The sequence below is a fragment of the Malus domestica genome, chromosome 01 (assembly GCF_042453785.1).
Source record: "Malus domestica chromosome 01, GDT2T_hap1".
NCBI lineage: Eukaryota > Viridiplantae > Streptophyta > Magnoliopsida > Rosales > Rosaceae > Malus > Malus domestica.
The window spans coordinates 28,283,950-28,308,988 of NC_091661.1; the positions used below are offsets into that span (position 1 = coordinate 28,283,950).

Below are 25,039 nucleotides of genomic sequence, written 5' to 3' on the forward strand. Positions count from 1 at the left end.
CTCTCTCTTGTAGGGTAGAATAAATCGCTCTCCAAAGTTGATTTAATAACCCACTTAAGGTGGACTTAAATAGGCTTTGAGAGAAATTTATTTCTCTTTCCTAGAAGAATCTAATTTCCTATTAAAGAGAGAATCTACATCAAAATAGGAAGCAATCCTAAGTTTCCTAAAGCAAAAAGATCTCTACACATGCTGCCCTTTTCTGCGAACAGCCCAACAGGTGTGGGGGCATTTGTGGAGCCAAAAATATTCACAAGGCGACATGTGGATTTTTGACAAAAGAAGACAAAACTACCCTTGGGGCATACCGGGATTCCTACACGCAAGCAGCGGGCAATTATCTCTCAACCAAGTCAAAAGTGCCCAAAATATGTATCAACTTAAAACCTAATTTATTCATATATTTCCTATTTCATTATTTAGCTAATCAATTAGATAAATACTATACTTATTCCATAATTCCTAAAACATTCCTTCTAAAATAATGATAAATAGCTAATTAATGGGTTAATTAGCTAATTATTCCCTTAATTAGCATTTAGACCTTTCACTTTACCCTAACTCTCACAAAAGGGCCGGCTATCCCCATTTCAAAACCTCATCCATCACCTTTTCTACCATTTTTCACCATTTATTCCTTTTTATTAGCCAATAAATTCCATAACCACAAAAGCATTTCCTTTTATGTTTAATTAGCCAATTAATTGGCTAATTAAACCAAAACAAAACCTAAAACCCTACTAAGTGGCCAGCCATCCTTTCCTCTCCTATAAATTGGTTATCATTTTCACCAAACACTAATTCCAACACTTTGGCAAAAATCCCAAAATTCTCTAAACACTATTTCTCTCTAAATTCTAACTTTGGCATCAGAGGTTCTTCGGCCAAAGCCCCCCCATTCATCGTGGGCGCTTGAGGCTCTTGACCTAAACCTAAGGTGTTAATTGTTTTGTAGGTGCAAAATTGTCCAAGATCAAGGAGAAGAAATTTGCATCCACACAGGTGGTAATTACCAAGTTGAGGACAATATCGATGTTGTTGGAAGTGGGCCGTATGGCCTGTCTCTCTGATAATTCTACTGTATCAAGAAATGTACACAAATATGAACAAAAAAAATATCTCAAACCCTTAATAATCCGATGTGAAATAATGTGGTAGGATGACCTTCAACTGCCAAAATATGATATTAGTTGCTCACATTATCACATCATATTCATAATTCATGAATGCTTCTTCATGTCGCAAACCAATAATATTCAAAGTTTCACATTCATGGGCCGTATGGTATAAATGCAAATAAAAGGGTAGTTTCGATAATGCAGCAAAACACAAGGCCAGTTATGACACTTTATTTCATGGGGGCATTACTAATATTTCTCTATTTTATATATGAGTGCTACTACCTCCACCCTAATGTCTTATTTTCCCACCCCAATTTTTATTAAATTTTTAATGACTAATTTATCATCTCATAAAATGACATATAAGGACATGCAAAAAGGCAATGCTTTCGTTTCAGTCTCCTTCGAGCTCTCTCAGTCATTTCTGAAACTCCAACCTCCATATTAATGGACAATGCAATTGTGATCAAGGTTATGAAACGGACTGGATCCTGTGGACAGGTGACTCAAGTGAAGGTCAAGTTTCTATTACTTTGTGTCGGTGAATGGCGAGGAGAGAGGAAGGGGATGAGGTATTTGGAGGGAAGGCGATTATTACGGATTGAGATGCCATTGCAGCTGCCACTGCCAAACCCACTAGGCGGTGCTAGGAGGTGGTATCTTTGATTGAGATTGGGATTTGATTTGGATTTGGAGGGTGGACAAGTCCATTGGCAACCAGTTTTGATTCCATTTTTGGTACTTCGTTTCTTGCATTGCCTTCGCCTACATTTGCTTCTGTGGCTCTGGGCACTTGGGCACTAGCCAAGCAGCAGAGCATGCAAATTGCAATGGAAGTGCAAAGTATGTGTATGATTGTATCAAAAGTGACGGGTGAGCTCGGCTTTTGCCTTTCTATTTTGTTTCAAAATTATTTCATATTTGGAAATTCAAAGAATTGAAAATAGAATGGAGGACATGTTACTGGAAGTCTGAAGGAAATCAAGCATTGATATGATAGTATATGGTTTTTAAGCGATCAGTAATGATGGGATATGAGGCCATTGAGCAGGGTGTTGGGGGTAAGGGCACTTTGGGAATAATAGTGGGCAGAAAAATAGTATGGTTTTCTTTTTACTTTTTTTGGTAGGTGGGAATATAAGATGGGTGGGAAGATAAAATATTTGGGTGAGTATAACACATATTGTTTTTTTTTTTAATTCAAAAGTATAAACACAAATCTCTTTAGCTTTTCAATTAATTCAACCCCTCTCTGGTATTTCCCCTTTAGAAATTAATAATTGCAAAACAAAGAGACATACGATATTGCGTATAAAATAGTGTTTGACAAAAATATCTAAAGAGGGGATGAGGAGGGGTTCTTACTGCTAACAATTCCCTTAAAAATGGTGCGGCAATCATAAGAGAGAAGGGCGCAAGTGGGGCTTTCCTATGGGAAAATGCACGCTGTCACATGGCCATGCCATATTTTACCTTCCAGAGTTACCACAAACCTTACTTTTTCCAGGAAAATTTTCATTTTCTAGGAAAAGTTTTCATTTTCTGTATCTTGAGAGATCATTCCGTTACTGATTTTCTCTACACATAATCTTGATTTGTCTACTTGGTTTAGAGCAGTTTTAGTTCATTTGGCTTACTACATTACTTGCCGTTGAGGGTGTACTTGCTAAATCAGTTATAATACAACATTAGCTTACTACATTACTTGCCATTGAGGGTTTACTTTGCTAAATCAGTTAGAATGGCCATCTCATCAGTTTAAGCACAGATGCTATCAAACAAGCTTTGATGTGGATTCCATTCTTTTTCCCTCCATCTGGTTCTCCACTATTTTTTTCTCATGACTCATCAACAAGAGAAACGTGAACCAATTATTCCAACCAAAGAAAGTTGTTTTGTTAGGAGATTACTTCATTAATTTAAGTTATTCTTTATGGTCATGTCCCTCTATAAGTTATATTCCTTCCCTTCTTATATGTATAGTTCTCACAACTTCATCTCCTTAAAGCTTTCAGACCCTATTACTCTCTCTCTCTCTCTCTCTCTCTCTCTGAATTAAGCTTGAAGAATCCCCAGAGCTCCCCATTACCTACACGGTGATTTTCTTTAAGCGTTTAGCTTGGTCATATCGAGTGAATTCACGATTAGTATTGTCGACAGAGCTGAGTTGTCCCTGTTGAGTAATTCCCAAGTCTCCTATTCTTCGTCTCCTCGAGACCCTCGGTACACCTGTATCACACACACACGAACTTCTGACCAAATAATTTTCATAACTCTACTCTTCACAAATCAGACACAAAGTTTGTATACCAACAGAAAATTAGTAATTTTTCCTGTGTCCTGTGTATTTGCAGAAGTTGAGAGATAATTAAGCAGGATGGCTTCTGCCCAGGGCAAAGAAAAGCCAGCAGCCATAAAGTTTCAGAAGAGCTACTTTGATGTGTTGGGGTTGTGCTGCTCATCAGAAGTTCCTCTGATAGAGAATATCCTCAAGCCTCTTGAAGGTGTGAAAGACGTTTCAGTGATTGTGCCTTCCAGAACTGTCATTGTTGTCCATGATAGCCTTCTCATTTCCCAGCTTCAAATCGGTAATATATTCTCTTAAATAATTTTACACCAGTGAATATTAGTATTTCCCCTTAATTCTCTAATATTTTTGTTAAAAATTGGTTATTTTTTTCTTAATAGTTGCACAACAGAAAGTAAATAGTTTTGGGAAAAAGAAAAAAAAAAGAACGATAGCAGTAGGTGGACGTGTACTTTTTCTGTTTGTGGGAGAATTATTATTCGGCATATCGCGTACCATTATGAACCGAAAAGATGGAACCGGATCCTCTCCTGATCCATATATATATATATATATATATATATATATATATTGAGTTTGCTGAGCAAGCGATTTGGATCATTGAAATTTAATTCATTGACTACAACTATTATAATTGTTAGAGGATTCTCTGTTTGTACCATTATGAACCAAAAAGATGGAATCGGATCCTCTCATGATCCATATATATATTGAGCCCGCTGAGCAGGCGATCTGGACCATTGAAATTTAATTCAACAGCTATAACTATTATAATTTTTAGAGGGTCTTCTGTTTGTAACCGTTAGATTAAGTTTCGACAGTCCGGATCGTCTGCTTAGCAGACTCAGTATATATGGATCCGGAAACGATCCGGTTCCAAAAAGATAGAGACGTGCATGCCTTATATGTTTTTCTTTACCCAACTTTCACGTACGATTTTGCTTTCCTTTTCACCACCCACTATAATATACTTAAAAATAGCTTTCAGTTGTGGCTAATTCGTTTTTCACCTTACACTATATAATACTAAAGAGAGATTATATTCATACACTCCAAATTACTTCTCTCACACCTTTTTAATTTTTTAATATTTTCTACACATCACTAACACTTGATAGAAAAATATTAAAAAATTAAAAAGATGTGGAAGAAGTAATTTGGAGTGTGTGAATATAATCTCTCATTACTAAATAGTTTTACACCCCTTTGGTGTGAATCTTGAGACTCCTTGACTATGAGGAAAAGCACATTAGTTTTCTTAAAATAAAAAAGCTCAAGCTATTTATTCGAAAATAAAATAAAGTATGCTCAGTCCATTTAGTCGGCCTCTCACACACTCTTTTATCTTAATACAAATGCACAAGTTTTCCAAACTCCATTATTACTTATAAGGATAAAGTTCTTTTGATTTGCCCCATCAGATAACATTTAGAAACATTGAAAATTGAAGGAAAATTAATACGACAGCAAACTCACATGAATGGATATCGAAAAACTGATAGGGCAACATAAACAAATTTATTTTTCCTTGAGGAAATTGCCCTTTTGATCTGTTATTTCATGGACAGTTAAGGCACTAAACCAAGCAAGGCTAGAAGCAAATGTGAGAGTGTATGGGGCAGGGGACATTTACAAGAAAACGTGGCCAAGTCCATATGCAATTGGTAGTGGCGTGTTACTGGTTCTATCATTTCTCAAGTACGCATATCGGCCATTAGGGTGGTTGGCCCTTGGAGCCGTGGCCGTTGGCATTTTCCCCGTTGCTTTGAAACGTTTTGCGTCTATTCGGAATTTCAGGTTTCATGACATCAACATTCTTGTTATCATTGCCGGTGAGTCAATACTTGGTCTTAATCATTGCGTTAATTATATGAAATTATCATATAAACATTGAAGTACACTGTACACATGACTGTCAGTCAATCATCTATCACGAGAATAATACTTAATGTGAAACAATCATCTCTCCCACTTTAAAGTTACTCATCAAATTATATTTTCTACACTCCAAAATTTTAGTACCACTTATCTACTCATTTCTTTGTCAGCTACTTTATAAAAATGATTGCAAAAATTAGCTATAAAAAATTATAAGTAAAATGTTGTATTAAATAAATCTAGGCCGTCTTGTTCTTATTGCAAATTGGATTAGTTTTGGTCGCTAAATTGTGATTGTTCTTTGTATCGTTATATATTGTAGAACCTTAACGGTTTATCCTTTTGTTTTGTTTTTCTCCGTCGCAAGGATGTTTAAGAAAAAGATTTTGTTTTGTTTTTCTCCGTCGCAAGGATGTTTAAGAAAAAGACTTTACCGAGGCCTTTTGTGATAAAATCTCATACCTGACGGATTGTGCAGGTGGTAATTACCAAGTTGGGGACAATATCGGTGTTGTTGGAAGTGGACCGTATGGCCCGTCTCTCTGATAATTCTACCGTATCAAGAAATGTACACAAATATGAACAAAAAAAAATATCTCAAACCCTTAATAATCCGATGTGAAATAATGTGGTAGGATGACCTTCAACTGCCAAAATATGATATTAGTTGCTCACATTATAACATCATATTCATAATTCATGGAATATGATTTATATCCGATTAATTAAATAATGTTTAGGACCAAAGAAAAGCTATCATTTGCCCCATTATATATGTTTGTATCATACTTAGGGCTTCCGTATTTAGACATCGTAAAAATACTCGGGGGACTCAAGTGTAATTATGTAATAAATGGAGGGGCAAATATGTAATAAGTGAGGAGCCCTTATTCTATAAAAAGCCTCCTCATCCCCAGAGGCCTCAGTCTCACCCTCAGAGGCCAATTCCTAGGCCATGAGGATCCTCACACTCTCTCCCTCACAATCCTCTCAGAAATACAATAATCAGTGTGGACGTAGCCCAAAACATTGGGGTGAACCACGATACATATTGTGTTATTTACGTTTCTTGCAGATTCACAGTCGGATTTACGTTGTTCCAAGACCTCCGGTTTTGTGCATCAACAATATATATAACATCATATTCATAATTCATTCATGCTTCTTCATGTCACACACCAATAATATTCAAAGTTTCACATTCATGGGCCATATGGTATAAATGCAAATAAAAGGGTAGTTTCGATAATGCAGCAAAACACAAGGGCAGTTACGACACTTTATTTCATGGGGGCATTGCTAATATTTCTCTATTTTATATATGAGTGCTACTACACCCACCCTAATGTCTTATTTTCCCACCCCAATTTTTATTAAATTTTTAATGACTAATTTATCCTCTCATAAAATGACATATAAGGACATGCAAAAAGGCAATGCTTCTGTTTCAGTCTCCTTCGAGCCCTCTCAGTCATTTCTGAAACTCCAACCTCCATATTAATGGACAATACAATTGTGATCAAGGTTATGAAACGGACTGGATCATGTGGACAGGTGACTCAAGTGAAGGTCAAGTTTCTATTACTTTGTGTCGGTGAATGGCGAGGAGAGAGGAAGGGGATGAGGCATTTGGAGGGAATGCGATTATTGCGGATTGAGATGCCATTGCAGCTGCCACTGCCAAACCCACTAGGCGATGCTAGGAGGTGGTATCTTTGAATGGGATTGGAATTTGATTTGGATTTGGAGGGTGGACAAATCCATTGGCAACCAGTTTTGATTCCATTTTTGGTACTTCGTTTCTTGCCTTGCCTTGGCCTACATTTGCTTCTGTGGCTCTGGGCACTTGGGCACTAGCCAAGCAGCAGAGCATGCAAATTGCAATGGAAGTGCAAAGTACGTGTATGATTGTATCAAAAGTGACGGGTGAGCTCGGCTTTTGCCTTTCTATTTTGTTTCAAAATTATTTCATATTTGGAAATTCAAAGAATTGAAAATAGAATGGAGGACATGTTACTGGAAGTCTGGAAGGAAATCAAGCATTTATATGATAGTATATGGGGTTTTTAAGCGATCAGTAATGATGGGATATGAGGCCATTGAGCAGGGTGTTGGGGGTAAGGGCACTTTGGGAATAACAGTGGGTGGAATAATAGTATGGTTTTCTTTTTACTTTTCTTGGTAGGTGGGAATATAAGATGGGTGGGAAGATAAGACATTGGGGTGGGTATAACACATATTGTTTTTTTTTTTTAATTCAAAAGTATAAACACAATTCTCTTTAGCTTTTCAATCAATTCAACCCCTCTCTGGTATTTCCCCTTTAGAAATTAATAATTGCAAAGCAAAGACATACGATATTGCGTATAAAATAGTGTTTGACAAAAATATCAAAAGAGGGGATGAGGAGGGGTTCTTACTGCTAACAATTCCCTTAAAAATGGTGCGGCAATCATAAGAGAGAAGGGCGCAAGTGGGACTTTCCTATGGGAAAATGCACGCTGTCATGGCCATGCCATATTTTCCCTTCCAGAGTTACCACAAACCTTACTTTTTCCAGGAAAATTTTCATTTTCTAGGAAAAGTTTTCATTCACCCACCAGTGTTTGGCAGCAGCTTCTGTATCTTGAGAGATCATTCCGTTACTGATTTTCTCTACACATAATCTTGATTTGTCTACTTGGTTTAGAGCAGTTTTAGTTCATTTGGCTTACTACATTACTTGCCGTTGAGGGTGTACTTGCTAAATCAGTTATAATACAACATTAGCTTACTACATTACTTGCGGTTGAGGGTTTACTTTGCTAAATCAGTTAGAATGGCCATCTCATCAGTTTAAGCACAGATGCTATAAAACAAGCTTTGATGTGGATTCCATTCTTTTTCCCTCCATCTGGTTCTCCACTATTTGTGTCTCGTGACTCATCAACAAGAGAAACGTGAACCAATTATTCCAACCAAAGAAAGTGGTTTTGTTAGGAGATTACTTCATTAATTTAAGTTATTCTTTATGTACATGTCCCTCTATAAGTTATAATCCTTCCTTCTTATATGTATAGTTCTCACAACTTCATCTACTTAAAGCTTTCAGACCCTATTACTCTCTCTCTCTCTCTCTCTCTCTCTCTCTCTCTCTCTCTCTCTCTGAATTAAGCTTGAAGAATCCCCAGAGCTCCCCATTACCTACACAGTGATTTTCTTTAAGCGTTTAGCTTGGTCATATCGAGTGAATTCACGATTAGTATTGTCGACAGAGCTGAGTTGCCCCTGTTGAGTGATTCCCAAGTCTCCTATTCTTCATCTCCTCGGGACCCTCGGTACACCTGTATCACACACACACGAACTTCTGACCAAATGATTTTCATAACTCTACTCTTCACAAATCAGACACAAAGTTTGTACACCAACAGAAAATTAGTAATTTTTCCTGTGTCCTATGTATTTGCAGAAGTTGAGAGATAATTAAGCAGGATAGCTTCTGCCCAGGGCAAAGAAAAGCCAGCAGCCATAAAGTTTCAGAAGAGCTACTTTGATGTGTTGGGGTTGTGCTGCTCATCAGAAGTTCCTCTGATAGATAATATCCTCAAGCCTCTTGAAGGTGTGAAAGAGGTTTCAGTGATTGTGCCTTCCAGAACTGTCATTGTTGTCCATGATAGCCTTCTCATTTCCCAGCTTCAAATCGGTAATATATTCTCCTACATAATTTTACACCAGTTAATATTAGTATTTCCCCTTAATTCTCTAATATTTTTGCTAAAAATTGGATTTTTTTTTTCTTAATAGTTGCACAACAGAAAGCAAATAGTTTTGGAAAAAGAAAAAAAAAAGAACGATAGCAGTAGGTGGGCGTGTACTTTTTCTGTTGTGGGAGAATTATTAATCGGCATATCGTGTACCATTATGAACCAAAAAGATGGAACCGGATCCTCTTCTGATATATATATATATATATATATTGAGCTTACTGAGCAGGCGATCTGAACTGTTGAAATTTAATTCAATGATTACAATTATTTTAATTTTTAGAGGGCGTTTGTACCATTATGAACCAAAAAGATGGAACTGGATCCTCTTATGATCCATATATATATTGAGTCTGCTGAGCAGGCAATCTGGACTGTTGAAATTTAATTCAACAGCTACAACTATTATGATTTTTAGAGGGCTCTCTATTTGTAGCTGTTGGATCAAATTTCAACGGTCCGGATCTCCTGCTCAGCAGACTCAGTATATATGGATCCGGAAAGGATCCGGTTCCCAAAAAGATAGAGATGTGCATGCCTTGCATGTTTTACTTTACCCAACTTTCACGTACTATTTTGCTTTCCTTTTCATCACCCACTATAATATACTTAAAAATAGCTTTCAGTTGTGGCTAATTCGTTGTACGTTTCACCTTACACTATATAATACTTAATAGTTTTACACCCCTTTGGTGTGAATCTTGAGACTCCTTGACTATGAGGAAAAGGACATTAGTTTTCTTAAAATAAAAAAGTTCAAGCTATTTATTCGAAAATAAAATAAAGTATGCTCAGTGCATTTAGCCGGCCTCTCACACACTCTTTTATCTTAATACAAATGCACAAGTTTTTCAATCTCCGTTATTACTTATAAGGATAAAGTTCTTTTGTTTTGCCCCATCAGATAACATTTAGAAACATTGAAAATTGAAGGAAAATTAATACGACAGCAAACTCACATGAATTGATATCGAAAAACTGATAGGGCAACATAAACAAATTTATTTTTCCTTGAGGAAATTGCCCTTTTGATCTGTTATTTTATGGACAGTTAAGGCACTAAACCAAGCAAGGCTAGAAGCAAATGTGAGAGTGTATGGGGCAGGGGACATTTACAAGAAAACGTGGCCAAGTCCATATGCAATTGGCAGTGGCGTGTTACTGGTTCTATCATTTCTCAAGTACGCATATCGGCCATTAGGGTGGTTGGCCCTTGGAGCCGTGGCCGTTGGCATTTTCCCCGTTGCTTTGAAATGTTTTGCGTCTATTCGGAATTTCAGGTTTCATGACATCAACATTCTTGTTATCATTGCCGGTGAGTCAATACTTGGTCTTAATCATTGCGTTAGTTATAGGAAATTATCATATAAACATTGAAGTACATTGTACACATGACTGTCAGTCAATCATCTATCACGAGAATAATACTTAATGTAATACAATCATCTTTCCCACTTTAAAGTTACTCGTCAAATTATATTTTCTACACACCATAATTTTGGTACCACTTATCTACTCATATTTCTTTGTCAGCTACTTTATAAAAATGATTACAAAAATTAGCTATAAAAAATTATAAGTAAAATGTCGTATTAAATAAATCTAGGCCGTCTTGTTCTTATTGCAAATTGGATTTATCCTTTTGTTTTGTTTTTCTCCGTTGCAAGGATGTTTAAGAAAAAGACTTTGCCGGCCTTCATACCGAATAACCTTAACGGTTGATCCTTTTGTTTTGTTTTTTCTCTGAAAAAAATTGCAACACATCACGTTTCCTTAGAAAGTTTGAATAGATACAGGTTGGTTTCTGTGTAGAAGTTCAAAAGCTACCGTTAGACATACTTTATGATTTTTTACGATACACAGAAATGACTCAACGTCTTTGGCTTCTTGCAAGTTTGAGTGGGTATGTATGGGTGCGTTAGATTAAAAGTTTGGATTGCTATTAGGTGAATTTGAACCACATTATTGGTAGTTTATTATGGGATTAAGTCTACACTCTTCTTTAATGTGGATAATATAAGTTGTTAATAAAAAAAAAGGGTATTCTGCATCGGTTTCCCTCAAATGATATACTTTTGGGAGAAATGCAATGGCTAGATTGTTTTGACACTTGAAAAACTTAGAGTTCATTTGGTATCTTATTTGAGAACCTTTTTTTTTTTTTTAAACTCATGTTTTGATTTAAAATTTTTAAATCAAAAACCATTTTTGGTGTACAACTTCTCAAACTATCAAAAACAAAAAATTCGAACACCTTTTGTATATATTTTGAAGTTGTGGTTTTGAGAATTGGGATCCACACCGCACTAAACACCAAACAACAATTTAACATTGGGATTCAAAACTTGTTTTTAAGTTAAAAATTCGATCCAAATCTGCCTTAAAATCTTTAGTTTTTTTTTCAGAGTTCATAACTCTACCCATTCGAGGCTTTTTCAAGTAATGCTGGAGGGGTTCCTATTTCCGAGCATTACTCGAATCCTCTTATAGCATATTCTGCATTTTTGTACTTTCACATCTCTTCTTAGATTTAAAAACTTTTCTATTTAGATTAGGTTTTATAAATTTTTAGTACACCATAAAGTCTAATTCCATTGGCCCTAGCTCATTATTGGCCGGCTTCCCAATTTTTGGTGGAGGGTGCTATTGGGTCATCATTTCGTGAACCGTATGTCGATTATAGTCTCAATGGATTCTATTAACGCAACATCTCTCTCGTCATGTTTTATGGTTGCCATGTAATATAAAATAAATGGTTCTTCAATTTAATTGAGAGAGACATTGAAATAAATAAATAAATAAATAAATATAGCACTTAAGTGAAAGAACCAAAAACTACAAATTTAAAAAAAAAAAATCTACTGAATTACGAGTTCAGTTGGAGTTGGAAATGTATTTTCAGAACTCTATTGCAATACTGCACACATGATACAGAAGTTACTTATTTGCGCATGTTTGTATATTTATGTAAATCCATTTAGTGTAACTTTTGACAGTAATTGGGACAATTGCTTTGAAGGACTATACAGAAGCTGCCTCGATTGTCTTTCTGTTCACCATTGCAGAGTGGCTCCAGTCTTCTGCAGGTTACAGGGTTAGCATAAAACACTCATCCTTCTTTTTTATGAAAAATTTAAGAACTAGTCTCATTGAATTAAACAAAATACAAGTAACGATAAGTGGCCGAAAAACATAGCAGTTGATTTTGGAACAACAAATTTTGCTGAAGACAGTTTTGTACATAATTTTGTGATAAACCACATACTAATCAATGCTTTAAAAGACGAAGGTGAAGCCCCTCCTAAGCGAAAGCCTTGAGATTGAGGCGATTCATGGGACCTATAATTATTAATATATAGTCTAGTTGGAAGGTATGTCATATGGTCTTGTTGAACTTGAACTTAGAGGGTATGTCATGAAGTCTAGTTGAAATTGAACTTTGGCTTTTTTTTCTTTAAAAAAAAAAGAAAAAGAAAAAAAAAGCCCAATCGAACGCTGCAGCCGCCTAGGCATGCCTCGATCACATCTAGGTGAGTTTAAGCCTATTCCCGCTGGGCAGAGGCATTTTCATCACCGCCCTGTCTCCAAAGTTGCCTAGGTGCGCCTCAAGGCTCGTTTTTCAAAACACTAATACTAATACTAAAATGTTGTTTAAAGGATTAATGAATGACTTGCTAATGTATATCATAAACAGTCAGACACATAGAATAACATGTTGTTGTTGAGAGTTGTCCCACATCGTTGAGGGACAAGGTTTGCTATGTGCTTATATGATCTTGGGCTACTCCTCATATTGCCAATTGGTTTTATGGTGGAACCCCAATTTCATCATGGTATTAGAGCAAGGTTGTCCACGTGTAAAGCCCAACGGCCACACGCGCTCCACATCACCCAGTTGTTGTCCACGTGTAGGCTTGAAAATCCGCCACACGTGCGGGGGCGTGTTGAGAGTTGTCCCACATCGGTGAGGGACAAGGTTTGCTATGTGCTTATGATCTTGGGCTACTCCCCATATTGCCAATTGGTTTTATGGTGGAACCTCAATTTCATCAGCTTTTATCTACTCAGGCAAAAGCAGTGATGTCGTCGTTGATGAGCATGGCGCCCCAAAAAGCAGTCTTAGCAGAGAGTGGAGAAGTTGTGGATGTTGATGAGGTTAAGTTGAACACAATTCTTGCTGTTAAGGCTGGCGAAACTATACCGATTGATGGAATAGTTGTTGAAGGAAAAGCTGAAGTGGATGAGAAAACACTAACTGGAGAATCCTTTCCAGTTGCCAAAGAAAAGGACTCCACTGTTTGGGCAGGCACTATCAATCTTAATGGTAACATAAATGTCGTTCCCGTCATTCTTTGATTTTGAATAAAGAGTTATGTTTTTATTTCTGACAAAATTTGGTTTCAATTGTGAAGGTTATATTAGCGTGAAAACTACATCATTGGCTGAAGATTGTGCGGTCGCCAAAATGGCAAAACTCATCGAAGAGGCTCAAAACAGCAAATCCAGAACTCAAAGATTCATTGACAAATGTGCAATGTTCTATACCCCAGGTTAGTCTACTTTCCCCATACATTTCATATGTTTCACTATTCCTTACTACCAACGAGAATGCAGACGGTTGGATTTGTTTTGTGGTGCTGTTTTGCAGCGGTCCTGGTCATTTCTGTTTCTATCGCGGTGATTCCAGCTGCATTACATGTTCACAATTGGAGCAAGTGGTTTCACTTAGCTTTGGTTGTTTTAGTGAGCGCTTGTCCGTGCGGTCTCATCCTCTCTACACCCGTTGTGACTTTCTGCACGCTCACAAAAGCGGCAACATCTGGACTTCTGATCAAGGGAGGTGACTACATTGAGATTCTTGCTAAAGTCAAGATCATGGCTTTTGACAAAACTGGTACAATAACAAGGGGTGAATTTGTGGTGATGGATTTTCAATCTCTTCGTGATGACATTAGCTTGAACACATTGCTTTACTGGTATAGACTGCAACTCCTCTATTCAGCAACATGTTGAATGAAACACACAAAAATTTTGATGGAAAGAAAAAATTTACTTCATGAAATTCAGAAAGAGGCTTTTAGTTTAAAGACAAATTTAAGGCTGTTTTAATGCTGCATTATTCTCCGAAAGCGTTTCCTATTATTTCACTAAGTTTGCAGTTCGTTGATTTCTCTATTAATCTTCATGAAGGGTTTCAAGCATTGAGAGGAAGTCAAGTCATCCAATGGCAGATGCGCTGGTTGACTATGGAAGATTGTTTTCGGTCGAGCCAAACCCTGAGAATGTGGAGGAGTTTCAAAATTTTCCCGGCGAAGGTATTCATGGGAAAATTGATGGACAAGATATCTACATTGGAAACAGAAAAATAGCTTTGAGAGCTGCTTGTGAAATAGGTAAATGCCATCAACTCCTGTATCTTCGAAGCCATTTCGAATGATTTCAAGGATTATGATTCATTTTCTTTTTGTTTATGGTCTTTTTGGATCTCTCATCGTTAAATCTTTTTGAAATTTCAGTTCCAACAATTGAAGGTTCGAAAGGTGGGAAGACGATTGGATACATATACTCTGGGGGAGCCCCTGCTGGAGTCTTTACAATATCTGATGCTTGTCGATCTGGGGCTGCAGAGGCTGTCAAGGAGCTAAAGAAGTTAGGCATTAAAACAGCTATGCTCACAGGAGATAGTAATGCTGCCGCATTGCATACAAATGAGCAGGTGTGTTATTCTTAATATCTTAGCCTCATATCGCTATGCTTAAATCTGCACGCGCAGCGCACACCATGCGCTCCACTCTGCACTCGCTTTTATTGATTCAATGTATGATCTTCCCTGGCATACATGGCTGTAGAACTGCATATGTATTTTCTTTGCAGATTAAGAAAGAAAAAAAGAACAAATAAGAGTAGAAAATTTATCTGACTTGCAGCTTAAGCAAGCTCTCGAGGTAGTCCAGGCAGAACTTCTACCTGAAGACAAGGCAAGAATCATTAAAGAATTTAAAATGGAAGGAAACACAGCAATGGTTGGAGACGGGATCAATGATGCCGCTGCTTTAGCTACAGCCGATGTTGGTATCTCAATGGGCATTTCAGGATCAGCCCTTGCTCAAGAAACTGGGAATATAATTTTACTGTCAAATGACATTAGGAAACTACCGAAAGCAGTCCAACTTGCGAGAAGAGCTAAAAGAAAAGTGATTGAGAATGTGGCTTTGTCCATCACTACTAAGGCGAGTATCCTTGCACTGGGATTTGCAGGGCATCCGCTTGTTTGGGCTGCTGTTCTTGCTGATGTCGGTGTTAGATTAAACTCATCAAAATATAAGTGAAGAGATTAAGCTCATGAACCACAAATTTATATAAGTATTAAAATCACAATTTAATAAACACAATGACAAACTAACCCGTAAAAGCAGCAGAAGAAGAAGCCAAAGTAGACTTCTAAACAGTGCACCTTCTCCTCTCTTGCAAAACCAAAAGTACTCAAACTAACAATAGGTCTTAGTTCAATATTGAGCATATGTTTTGTGAGAGCAGTGGCTTATGTTTTTATACTAAACATAGATTGCCCTATTACAATCCTACAAGGAATACAAGACCAAATCCTTGTATAAGTATGAGTTCTATTCTCGAGCCAACAATAGAGTTTCAATCCAAACCAAAGTTGAATTAACTCTTATAAACACATTAAGACCTCTTTGTACCAATCTAAAATAACAATGATTATTACTAAACTGTAAGAATCACACTCATACTCTAACAGTCGGGACATGCATGCTTGTGATATTCAACAGCATGCTACTCTTACAAGGAACCAACAAGCATGGAGGGAAAACTTCTGCACCGCATGGCCATAAACATGGAAGCCATGGACATAGCCATTCTCACAAAAACCAACATTGTTGCTCGGACAGCAAACCCGTAAAAGCCTGTAAACCTCAAAAGTGTTCCTCGCAGAAATGCGGATCAGAGTGCCATCCTAGTGTCACGGGCCGCATGTTAAAAACAAAGAAAATGCCCAAGACATCATATATCTAAGCCCATGAAGCCATGTCTTCATGGAAGCTTCTGGAACGTCCCGGAGAAATCAAGAACGTGGCGGAGCATTCAAGATAATCTAGGGCATTCCGGAACATTCCACACAAGTGTACATATTTAAGCCTCACCTAGAATAATCTAGATTAGGCAAGTTGTATCTAGAATTATGCTAGATATTTTTTGATGTAAGTAGGGGATTCTAGAACCCTCCATTGAGGAGGTGACTTAGGCCTATAAATAGGAGGTAAGGCCATTTGGCCAAACCATCCAAGAATCGTAAGCAATTGTAAAGTTCTCCTAAGTTCAATACAAAGCTTCCTTTCTCCCATCTTCTAAGTGATTTTAGCATTCTCCAAGCTATCTTAGCTTTCTTTGTGATTCGATCCGGGGAAGCGAGGCTTCGAAGGCTTACTTAGCTTGTTCATCGAGGTATTCAAGTCTAAGTGCCGCACGGGCGGAAGGCTTAAAGAGTCATCCCGTGACAGCTGGTATCAGAGCCAAGCTCGTGAATCACTTGAAGGAAAGTAGGATATGGCAAGTGGAGAGATGGTGTCCGGAGTCTCCGATCTAAGGGGGCGTACTGCCGAAGTCCAAGACGTTGCCAAGAGCAAGCCAAAGTTAAAGGACTTGCAAGCATCGATGGAGACCATGGAAGAGCGACTCGAGAAGGTGGAACGAACCATACTCGAGTTCGATACTCGACTTGATGAGGACGTTGTCGACAAGGAGGAAATCCAAACCATGGTGGACAATGGTAAGGATGAATTGCGTGGCTTGGTGGAAGGGCTACGAGATGAGCTCCTTGGCGCTCTCAACACCATGGCAGACAAGATGCGGAGGGAAGTCCAGGTTCACCTTGACAACATAGAGGCAAGGTTTGTGGCGCTTCAAGAAGAGATAAAGGACACAAGGGAACTTAAGGGAGATGTGGCGTTTTGTAAAGAAGCAGTCGTGAAGCAATTCGTGCAAGGGTCGAGGGAAATCAAGGCGTTGGACTCCAAGGTAATCGACTCCTTTAAACCCAAATCCTATAATGGGAAGAGGGAAGCAAAGGAGCTCGACACATTCGTGTGGAACGTGGAGCGATACTTCAAGTACCTGAAGCTTGAAGATGACGAGTCCAAAATCTCAACGGCAACCATGTTCTTAGCTGACAATGCCCTTATGTGGTGGCGTCGTCGGAGCATGGAGATTGAGCAAGGTACATTCGCTCTCACCACTTGGGATGAATTTAAGAAAGATCTTATGTTGCACTTCTATCCCCAAAATGCCAAGTACGAAGCCAGGGAGAAACTAAGGTGGCTCAAGCAAACGGGGAGCGTCAAAGACTATGTCAACGCCTTCGTGAGCTTGTTATTCGAGGTGCCCAACATGTTAGAGGAAGACAAGCTCATGTACTTCATGAGTGGACTGCAAAATTGGGCAAAACTCGAACTACAAAGGAGACACGTGCAAACATTGTCTGATGCCATTGCCGCCGCCGAATCCTTGATTGAGTTTAAATCAAGCCACCAAGGTGATTCCAAGTCCACGGGGAAGAGGGGTAACCATGAGAGAAGTGGGGGAGAACACAAGCCGAAGGACAAGGCCGAGACAAGCAAACCGAAGGAGAAGAAAGCCGATAAGCATGACAAAGGCAAGGGTAAGTCTTGGCAACCCACTTGTTACCTATGCGACGGCCCTCACATGATGCGAGATTGCCCACAAAAGAAGGCCCTTAAGGCCATGGCCTTCAAGGAGGACAAGGCCGAGGAGAGTAACGATGCAACGATGGGATGCATCCGTCTACTGAATGCCATCCAGACAACCCTCCCACAACCTAAGGCTCAAGTTGGGGGAGGATCATTGTTCGTCGATGTCAAGACTGGTGACAAGACGACGCGTGTGTTGGTGGACACGGGAGCAACACACAACTTCATGACGTCGGAGGAAGCCACAAGGCTTGGCCTTCGAGTCACCAAAGAGCCCGGTAGCGTGAAGACGGTAAATTCCGCTGCCACCCCCATTGTTGGAGTTGCGCGCAATGTACACGTAGACATTGGCACATGGAAGGGAACAATCGACTTCACCGTAGTCAAGATGGACGACTATGGCGTAGTCATTGGGTTAGAGTTCATGGACAAGGTACGAGCCTTTCCCATTCCCTTCTACAATATTTTCTGTATCCTAGCCGACGGAAGACAACCTTGCCTGGTGCCATTGGAAAGGCAAGCCAAGAAGTGTACCCAGCACTTGTCGGCAATTCAATTTGCCAAGTCTTGGAAGAAAGGCGAGGCCACATTTCTTGCAACCCTAATGTTGAATGAAGGGGAGGAGAAGCACGGGCCTTTGCCGAAACAAGTGGAAGACGTCCTTGTGGAGTTTGCGGACGTGATGCCTAAGGAACTGCCAAAGAAGTTGCCACCAAGGAGAGAGGTCGACCATGCGATTGAGTTGGAGCCTGGTGCTAAGCCTCCCTCCAAATCACCTTATAGGATGTCGCCACCCGAGTTGGAGGAATTGAGGAAGCAACTCAACGAGCTGCTTGATGCTGGCTACATCCAACCTTCCAAATCCCCATATGGTGCACCCGTCTTGTTCCAACGCAAGAAAGAAGGTAGCCTAAGGTTGTGCATCGACTATAGAGCATTGAACAAGATTACCATCAAGAACAAGTACCCACTTCCGTTGATCGCCGACTTATTCGATCAACTTGGTGAAGCAAGGTACTTCACAAAGTTAGATCTTCGATCGGGATACTACCAAGTGAGGATAGCCCCTGGAGACGAATCGAAGACGGCGATGGTGACCAGATATGGAGCGTTCGAGTATAAAGTCATGCCATTTGGTCTAACCAATGCCCCCGCAACATTCTGCACATTGATGAACAAGGTATTCCATCCTTATCTTGACAAGTTTGTCGTGGTTTACATTGATGATATCGTTATCTATAGCAAGACATTGGAGGAGCACGTCAAGCACTTGCGCATAGTGTTCAAGACCCTTCGGGAGCATGAACTCTATGTCAAGAAGGAGAAATGCTCCTTTGCCACGAAAGAAGTAGAATTTCTTGGCCACAAGATAAAGGAGGGGAAACTTATGATGGAAAAGGGCAAGATCAAGGCCATTCAAGAGTGGGAACCGCCGACCAAGGTACCAACACTACGATCCTTTCTGGGGCTAGCCAACTACTATCGGAGATTCATTAAAGGGTATTCAGCCATAGCAGCACCCTTAACAGACCTTCTTAAGAAGAACAAGGCATGGGAATGGACGGACCGATGTCAAGAGGCCTTTGAGAGGTTGAAGAAGGCCCTAATGGAGGAGCCTGTACTCAGGTTGCCCGATCTTAGTAAGCCATTCGAGTTGCACACTGATGCTTCCGACTTTGCCATAGGAGGAGTGTTGATGCAAGAGGGACATCCAATAGCCTATGAAAGTCGCAAGCTAAACAATGCCGAGAAAAGGTACACGACCCATGAAAAGGAGATGACCGCCATCGTCCATTGCCTTAGAGTTTGGAGGCATTACTTGCTTGGTACCCCATTCATCATCAAGACGGACAACGTTGCCACTAGCTACTTTCAAACCCAACAAAAGCTCACACCTAAGCAAGCAAGGTGGCAAGAGTTCTTAGCGGAGTTTGATTACAAGCTAGAGTACAAGCAAGGAAAGGAGAACGTGGTGGCCGATGCTCTAAGTAGACGAGTAGAGTTAATGGCTACGGTACTCAAGCCGCAAAGCCATCTCTTGGGCCGTGTCCGAGAAGGTTTATCACATGACGTCCAAGCCAAGAACATTGTGGAGTTTGTCAAGGATGGGAAGACAAGAAGGTTTTGGCTTGAGGACAGCTTGCTATACACCAAAGGCAAGCGGATCTATGTCCCAAAGTGGGGAAGCTTAAGGAAAGAAATCCTTAAGGAGTGCCATGACTCAATGTGGGCAGGACATCCTGGCACTCACCGCACGTTGGCTTTGGTGAGCGATGCTTATTATTGGCCACAAATGCGGGATGATGTAGATTCATACGTGAAGACTTGTCTTGTGTGCCAACAAGACAAAGTGGAACAAAGGCAACCGGGAGGACTGTTGGAACCACTTCCCACCCCATCAAGACCATGGGAGTGTTTGACCATGGATTTCATCACACATTTGCCCAAGTCTGATGGATGTGGATCTATCTTCGTCGTGGTCGATAGATTCACCAAGTATGCCACTTTCATACCCGCACCTGTGGAGTGCACAGCCGAAGTAGCTGCACGCTTGTTTCTAAAGCACGTGGTGAAGTATTGGGGTGTTCCGAGGAGCATAGTCAGTGATCGAGATGCTCGCTTCACGGGTAGATTTTGGAAGGAGCTCTTCAAACTACTTGGCTCGAAGTTAGACTTCTCCACAGCTTTTCATCCCCAAACTGATGGACAAACGGAGCGGGTTAATGCATTGTTGGAGACTTATTTGCGGCACTATGTTAGTGCCAATCAACGAGATTGGGCTAAGTTACTTGATGTTGCCCAATTCTCTTATAACTTGCAACGTTCGGAGTCGACGGGGAAAAGTCCGTTCGAGTTGGCTATAGGGCAACAACCCTTGACCCCGAACACGGTCGTGACTGGCTACACGGGGAATAGTCCAGCCGCTTTCAAAACCGCTAAGGAGTGGCAATTAGCCCATGAACTTGCTCGAGCTCATTTGGAGAAGGCTTCAAAGAAGATGAAGAAATGGGCGGATCGCAAGCGAAGGAATGTGGAGTTCCAAACTGGCGACCAAGTCTTTGTGAAGCTCAATGCGTCTCAGCACAAGAGTACTCGTGGCTTGCATAAGAGCTTGTTGCGGAAATATGAGGGACCATTCCCTATCATCAAGAAGGTTGGCAAAGCCGCGTATGTTGTGGAACTCCCACCCCGCCTCAAGTTTCACCCGGTGTTCCATGTGAGCAACTTGAAGCATTATCATGCGGACGATGAAGAACCAAGTCGAGGTGAGTCTCATCGAGCACCCCCTTTGATGACGGAGGCATTTGACAAAGAAGTGGAGAGCATTGAAGCTAAGCGTGTCGTGGTGCGACCAAGACAACCAAAGCATGTGGAGTACTTTGTCAAATGGAAGGGGCTACCATACTCCGAAGCAACCTGGGAGAAGGAGACGTCCTTATGGCAATATAAGGACTTGATTCAGACATTCGAGAGGCAAGAGTCGACGAGGACGTCGACGGCTTAAGTGGGGGAGGATGTCACGGGCCGCATGTTAAAAACAAAGAAAATGCCCAAGACATCATATATCTAAGCCCATGAAGCCATGTCTTCATGGAAGCTTCTGGAACGTCCCGGAGAAATCAAGAACGTGGCGGAGCATTCAAGATAATCTAGGGCATTCCGGAACATTCCACACAAGTGTACATATTTAAGCCTCACCTAGAATAATCTAGATTAGGCAAGTTGTATCTAGAATTATGCTAGATATTTTTTGATGTAAGTAGGGGATTCTAGAACCCTCCATTGAGGAGGTGACTTAGGCCTATAAATAGGAGGTAAGGCCATTTGGCCAAACCATCCAAGAATCGTAAGCAATTGTAAAGTTCTCCTAAGTTCAATACAAAGCTTCCTTTCTCCCATCTTCTAAGTGATTTTAGCATTCTCCAAGCTATCTTAGCTTTCTTTGTGATTCGATCCGGGGAAGCGAGGCTTCGAAGGCTTACTTAGCTTGTTCATCGAGGTATTCAAGTCTAAGTGCCGCACGGGCGGAAGGCTTAAAGAGTCATCCCGTGACACTAGTCCCTTAAATTCAAGCTTGCCCTGTAAGCTTAAGTGCAGTGATGACTTACACGAGGCACGACACTGTGATGAAACAAGCTGCATCAAAGTCAGTCATGATCTCGAGTCACAGAATAAACACAATCATGGTTGTTTGAGTCACCATAATTTGAGCTCATGCGCAGAAGGTGATAAACTTCACGAGGCAAAACACTGCAATCATTCCGCTTCTTCTTTGGTGGAAATTCAAAAGTTGACAAGTAAAGGTCATTGCCACACGACCCACTGCGGCAAAGAGCACAGCAGATATGAAGGTGATGGAGTCCATGAGGAAAAACACTGCAATTATTCTGCTTTTGCTTTGCACGAAAGCGAAAAGTTGACAAGTAGTGTTCATTGCCACTCAAGCCACTGTGGAAAGGAGCATGTTAGAAAGGAAGGTGATGCAATCCATGAGCCAAAACACTGCAACCATTCTACTTTTTCCTTGGAGGAAAGCAGAAAGTTGACAAGTACTGGTCATTGCCACTCAACTCAATGTGGCGAAGACCATATTCACAATGAATCGTTAGGAGAAACGTTTGCCACAAGATGTGATCTTCAGCACCACCATAATCAAGATAAACAATCACCCCCTCATCATACGACGACTGATGTTGTAGTGGGTTGCGACCACACAGAATCAGCCGCAACGAATTCTTGCATTGGCTCCCGGACAGCGGAAAAGGAAGCATGTTGCTCGGAATTAGTAGCAATTCATGCTTGTGTGTTGGAGAAAAGAGAAGTCGGTGGGTGCTGCAAAAGCTACATGAAGGAATGCTGTGGTGGTCATTGGCATATCGGTTCTAGCTTTCAGGGTTGTTTATCAGAAATCACAATTGAATAGATGTAACTGACTGAAAATAAGTGTACATATATACATATATATATATATATATATATATTATATACGTGCTTTATATATATTTGTGAAATTATCTTCAACTCCATACTGCATGAAAATATCTTCAAAAAACAAACAAAAGTACAAGCATTATATCACTTCCTCTTCCTCATCATCAAATTCAAAATGCCACTTTTTTTCGAATTTTCGGCAGGATTACCAACACTTTCGAGGGACGAGGGTATTGATCCAGCGGAAACGCCTTCAAACCTTTTTGAGTATGTTATTTTCCTATCATCCGTTTTATACGATGACGTGGTTGAACTTGAATATATTTGACGTGATGCTTTTAATGTAACTCCATTTGAACGTCTTTGAGCTTCAGAAGTACCTCAAATCAAGAATTTGAACATTATTATTAATAGTACCCTTCGTATGGTGGACAAGTTTGTTTTTGTTAAAATGCATGAAATAAACATGTTGGAATAATGGTGAAATTAGGCTACTCAACTTTCTTGTTCAAAGTTAGGCAAGTTAGGTTAATCAAGCAAGATATGTAAGTTAGGCAAAATTAGGCTTATGATCTTTTTCTTCCCTATATATGTTTCATCTTGTAATTGTTTCATCAAGCAAATATACATCAAAATTCAATATGGTATCAGAGCTGTGATCTGGGAAAAACCACAAAATACAACTCTAAAGCAGCCACGAGGTCAACCATTCTAGGCATGGCCTCTCATTCAAAATGGGAAAATCCCAACCACCCGCTCTATCTCCACCACTCGGATCAACCTGGTGCAATCCTCGTACCACAACCATTGGTGGAAGACAACTACAACACATGGGTTCAATCCATGAGTATGGCCTTAACGGTCAAGAACAAACTTGGTTTTGTTGATGGAACGATCAACAAACCAAGTGAGGATAATTTTGAGAAGCTGCAGCAATGGAATCGCTGCAACAACTTGGTCAAGACATGGCTACTAGGCTCCATGTCAAAGGAGATTTCAGGGAGTGTCATCAACTACAAGGATGCTCGACAAATGTGGACAGATCTGCAGGAGAGGTTCTCACATGTGAATATAGTTCAGCTGTTCCATGTTGAGAACGAGATCCATGATTGCGTCCAAAGCAATATGAGTGTAAGTTCTTACTTCACTAAACTTAAAAGTTTATGGGATGAACGTGATACTTTGTGTTCCATTCCAGCATGCAGTTGTGGAACAAAGAATGAGATGAACTCATATGTTGAAACTCAGAAAACCATGAAGTTCCTTATGGGACTGAACGAATCGTATGCTACGGTTCGAAGCAATACTCTTCTTCTCGAACCACTGCCTACGGTGAACAAGGCATATGCGTTGGTCCTTCGACATGAACGCTAGGCAGAGGTTTCCAATGGGAAAAGCACACAACTAGAAACTGTTGTCTTTGCAGTGAAGAATCTATCGCGAGAACCTACACCTGAAGACAAGGAGATGCGATGTGGAAAGTGCAATAAAACCAATCACATCACCAAAAATTGTCGTGCACATCTCAAGTGCACTTTTTGCGGATGGAAAGGCCACACCTTCGATTTCTGTCGAAAACGGAAAGCAGCCACAGAGACCGAATCCAATCGTCTCTTTTCTTCAAAGGGGAATCAAGTTTCACAAAGTAACAAGCAAGAGACAGTGCCTAATTTCCCGTTCTCTCAGGAGGACTGCAAGCAAATCCTTCAAATGTTGAACAAGAACAAATCATCATTTGCCAATCAAGTCAGTAATCTTCCTAGTCATAAAGAACTTTCAGGTAAAGCCTTCTCTTTTCCATGTAAAGGAACCAAAAGTATTTGGATCCTGGACAGTGGTGCCACGGATCACATAGTTTGCAGTCCTAGTCTCCTTACACACTCACGAGCTGTTGAAAATCATACAGTTGAACTGCCAAATGGTTCCGTTGCCAAAGTCACTCACATTGGACAAGTTGTTTTCTCTCATAATCTTATCCTTGAAAATGTCCTATGTGTGCCGTTCTTTAGGTTGAATTTAATATCTATCAGTAAACTAGCCTATGATTCCTTATATGTCACCATTTTCTTCACCCAATTTTGTGTCATTCAGGACCTTCGCTCGGGGAAGATGATTGGGACAGGAACTGAAAGGGATGGACTTTACTACCTCGACCCATCAAAGAAAGGAACATGCAACAATATTCAAACCGTCTCACCAAAGCTTTGGCACCAACGCCTAGGACACCCATCTCATAAAGTCACTTCGTTATTACCTTTATTTAACAATAAGGCTTGTGATTTGGAAAAATGTTTAATTTGCCCATTGGCCAAACAAACAAGATCACCC

General features: G+C 40.0%; 4 protein-coding genes across 6 annotated transcripts; all 4 read left to right on the forward strand.

Moving 5' to 3' along the window:
* The first annotated feature begins 1,440 nt into the window (after positions 1-1,440).
* On the forward strand, positions 1,441-6,223 carry LOC103406528 (putative inactive cadmium/zinc-transporting ATPase HMA3). Of its 3 annotated transcripts, none has more exons than XM_029103232.2 (4): positions 1,441-1,994; positions 3,476-3,709; positions 4,998-5,261; positions 5,786-5,963. In XM_029103232.2, the coding sequence occupies exons 2-4, from the start codon at positions 3,499-3,501 to the stop codon at positions 5,851-5,853; spliced, it is 543 nt and encodes a 180-aa protein (XP_028959065.1). In that variant the 5' UTR covers positions 1,441-1,994; positions 3,476-3,498; the 3' UTR covers positions 5,854-5,963. The 3 variants fall into 3 exon arrangements, with proteins under 3 accessions (XP_028959065.1, XP_070675924.1, XP_070675926.1); XM_070819823.1 differs by lacking the exon at positions 1,441-1,994 and adding an exon at positions 3,071-3,217 and having other exon boundaries at positions 5,786-6,223; XM_070819825.1 differs by lacking the exon at positions 1,441-1,994 and adding an exon at positions 3,163-3,301.
* A 2,546-nt stretch (positions 6,224-8,769) lies between these two features.
* LOC103417850 (cadmium/zinc-transporting ATPase HMA2) lies at positions 8,770-15,393 on the forward strand (the record flags this gene model as incomplete). Its single annotated transcript, XM_070811693.1, has 9 exons — positions 8,770-8,989; positions 10,102-10,365; positions 12,047-12,144; positions 13,119-13,374; positions 13,463-13,600; positions 13,699-14,026; positions 14,241-14,443; positions 14,567-14,766; positions 14,978-15,393. Coding segments are annotated over 9 exons (2,109 nt in total), but the record flags the coding sequence as incomplete, so codon positions are not given.
* Positions 15,394-16,472: 1,079 nt separating this feature from the next.
* On the forward strand, positions 16,473-21,457 carry LOC114826429 (uncharacterized). Its single transcript, XM_070819817.1, has 2 exons — positions 16,473-18,694; positions 19,406-21,457. The coding sequence occupies exons 1-2, from the start codon at positions 16,620-16,622 to the stop codon at positions 21,282-21,284; spliced, it is 3,954 nt and encodes a 1,317-aa protein (XP_070675918.1). The 5' UTR covers positions 16,473-16,619; the 3' UTR covers positions 21,285-21,457.
* Positions 21,458-23,428: 1,971 nt separating this feature from the next.
* LOC139191158 (uncharacterized) lies at positions 23,429-23,939 on the forward strand. Its single transcript, XM_070811741.1, has 2 exons — positions 23,429-23,842; positions 23,910-23,939. The coding sequence occupies exons 1-2, from the start codon at positions 23,429-23,431 to the stop codon at positions 23,937-23,939; spliced, it is 444 nt and encodes a 147-aa protein (XP_070667842.1).
* The last annotated feature ends 1,100 nt before the right edge of the window (positions 23,940-25,039 follow it).

Coding starts and splice junctions, on each gene's coding strand:
- LOC103406528 (XM_029103232.2), top strand. CDS start 3,499: ATGGCTTCTGCCCAGGGCAAAGAAAAGCCAGCAGCCATAAAGTTTCAG. Junction 3,710..4,997: donor CATTTCCCAGCTTCAAATCG/GTAATATATTCT, acceptor TTTCATGGACAG/TTAAGGCACTAAACCAAGCA. Junction 5,262..5,785: donor CATTCTTGTTATCATTGCCG/GTGAGTCAATAC, acceptor CGGATTGTGCAG/GTGGTAATTACCAAGTTGGG.
- LOC114826429 (XM_070819817.1), top strand. CDS start 16,620: ATGGCAAGTGGAGAGATGGTGTCCGGAGTCTCCGATCTAAGGGGGCGT. Junction 18,695..19,405: donor AAGAAAGAAGGTAGCCTAAG/GTTGTGCATCGA, acceptor GCCTGTACTCAG/GTTGCCCGATCTTAGTAAGC.
- LOC139191158 (XM_070811741.1), top strand. CDS start 23,429: ATGGCCTCTCATTCAAAATGGGAAAATCCCAACCACCCGCTCTATCTC. Junction 23,843..23,909: donor GCGTCCAAAGCAATATGAGT/GTAAGTTCTTAC, acceptor GTTCCATTCCAG/CATGCAGTTGTGGAACAAAG.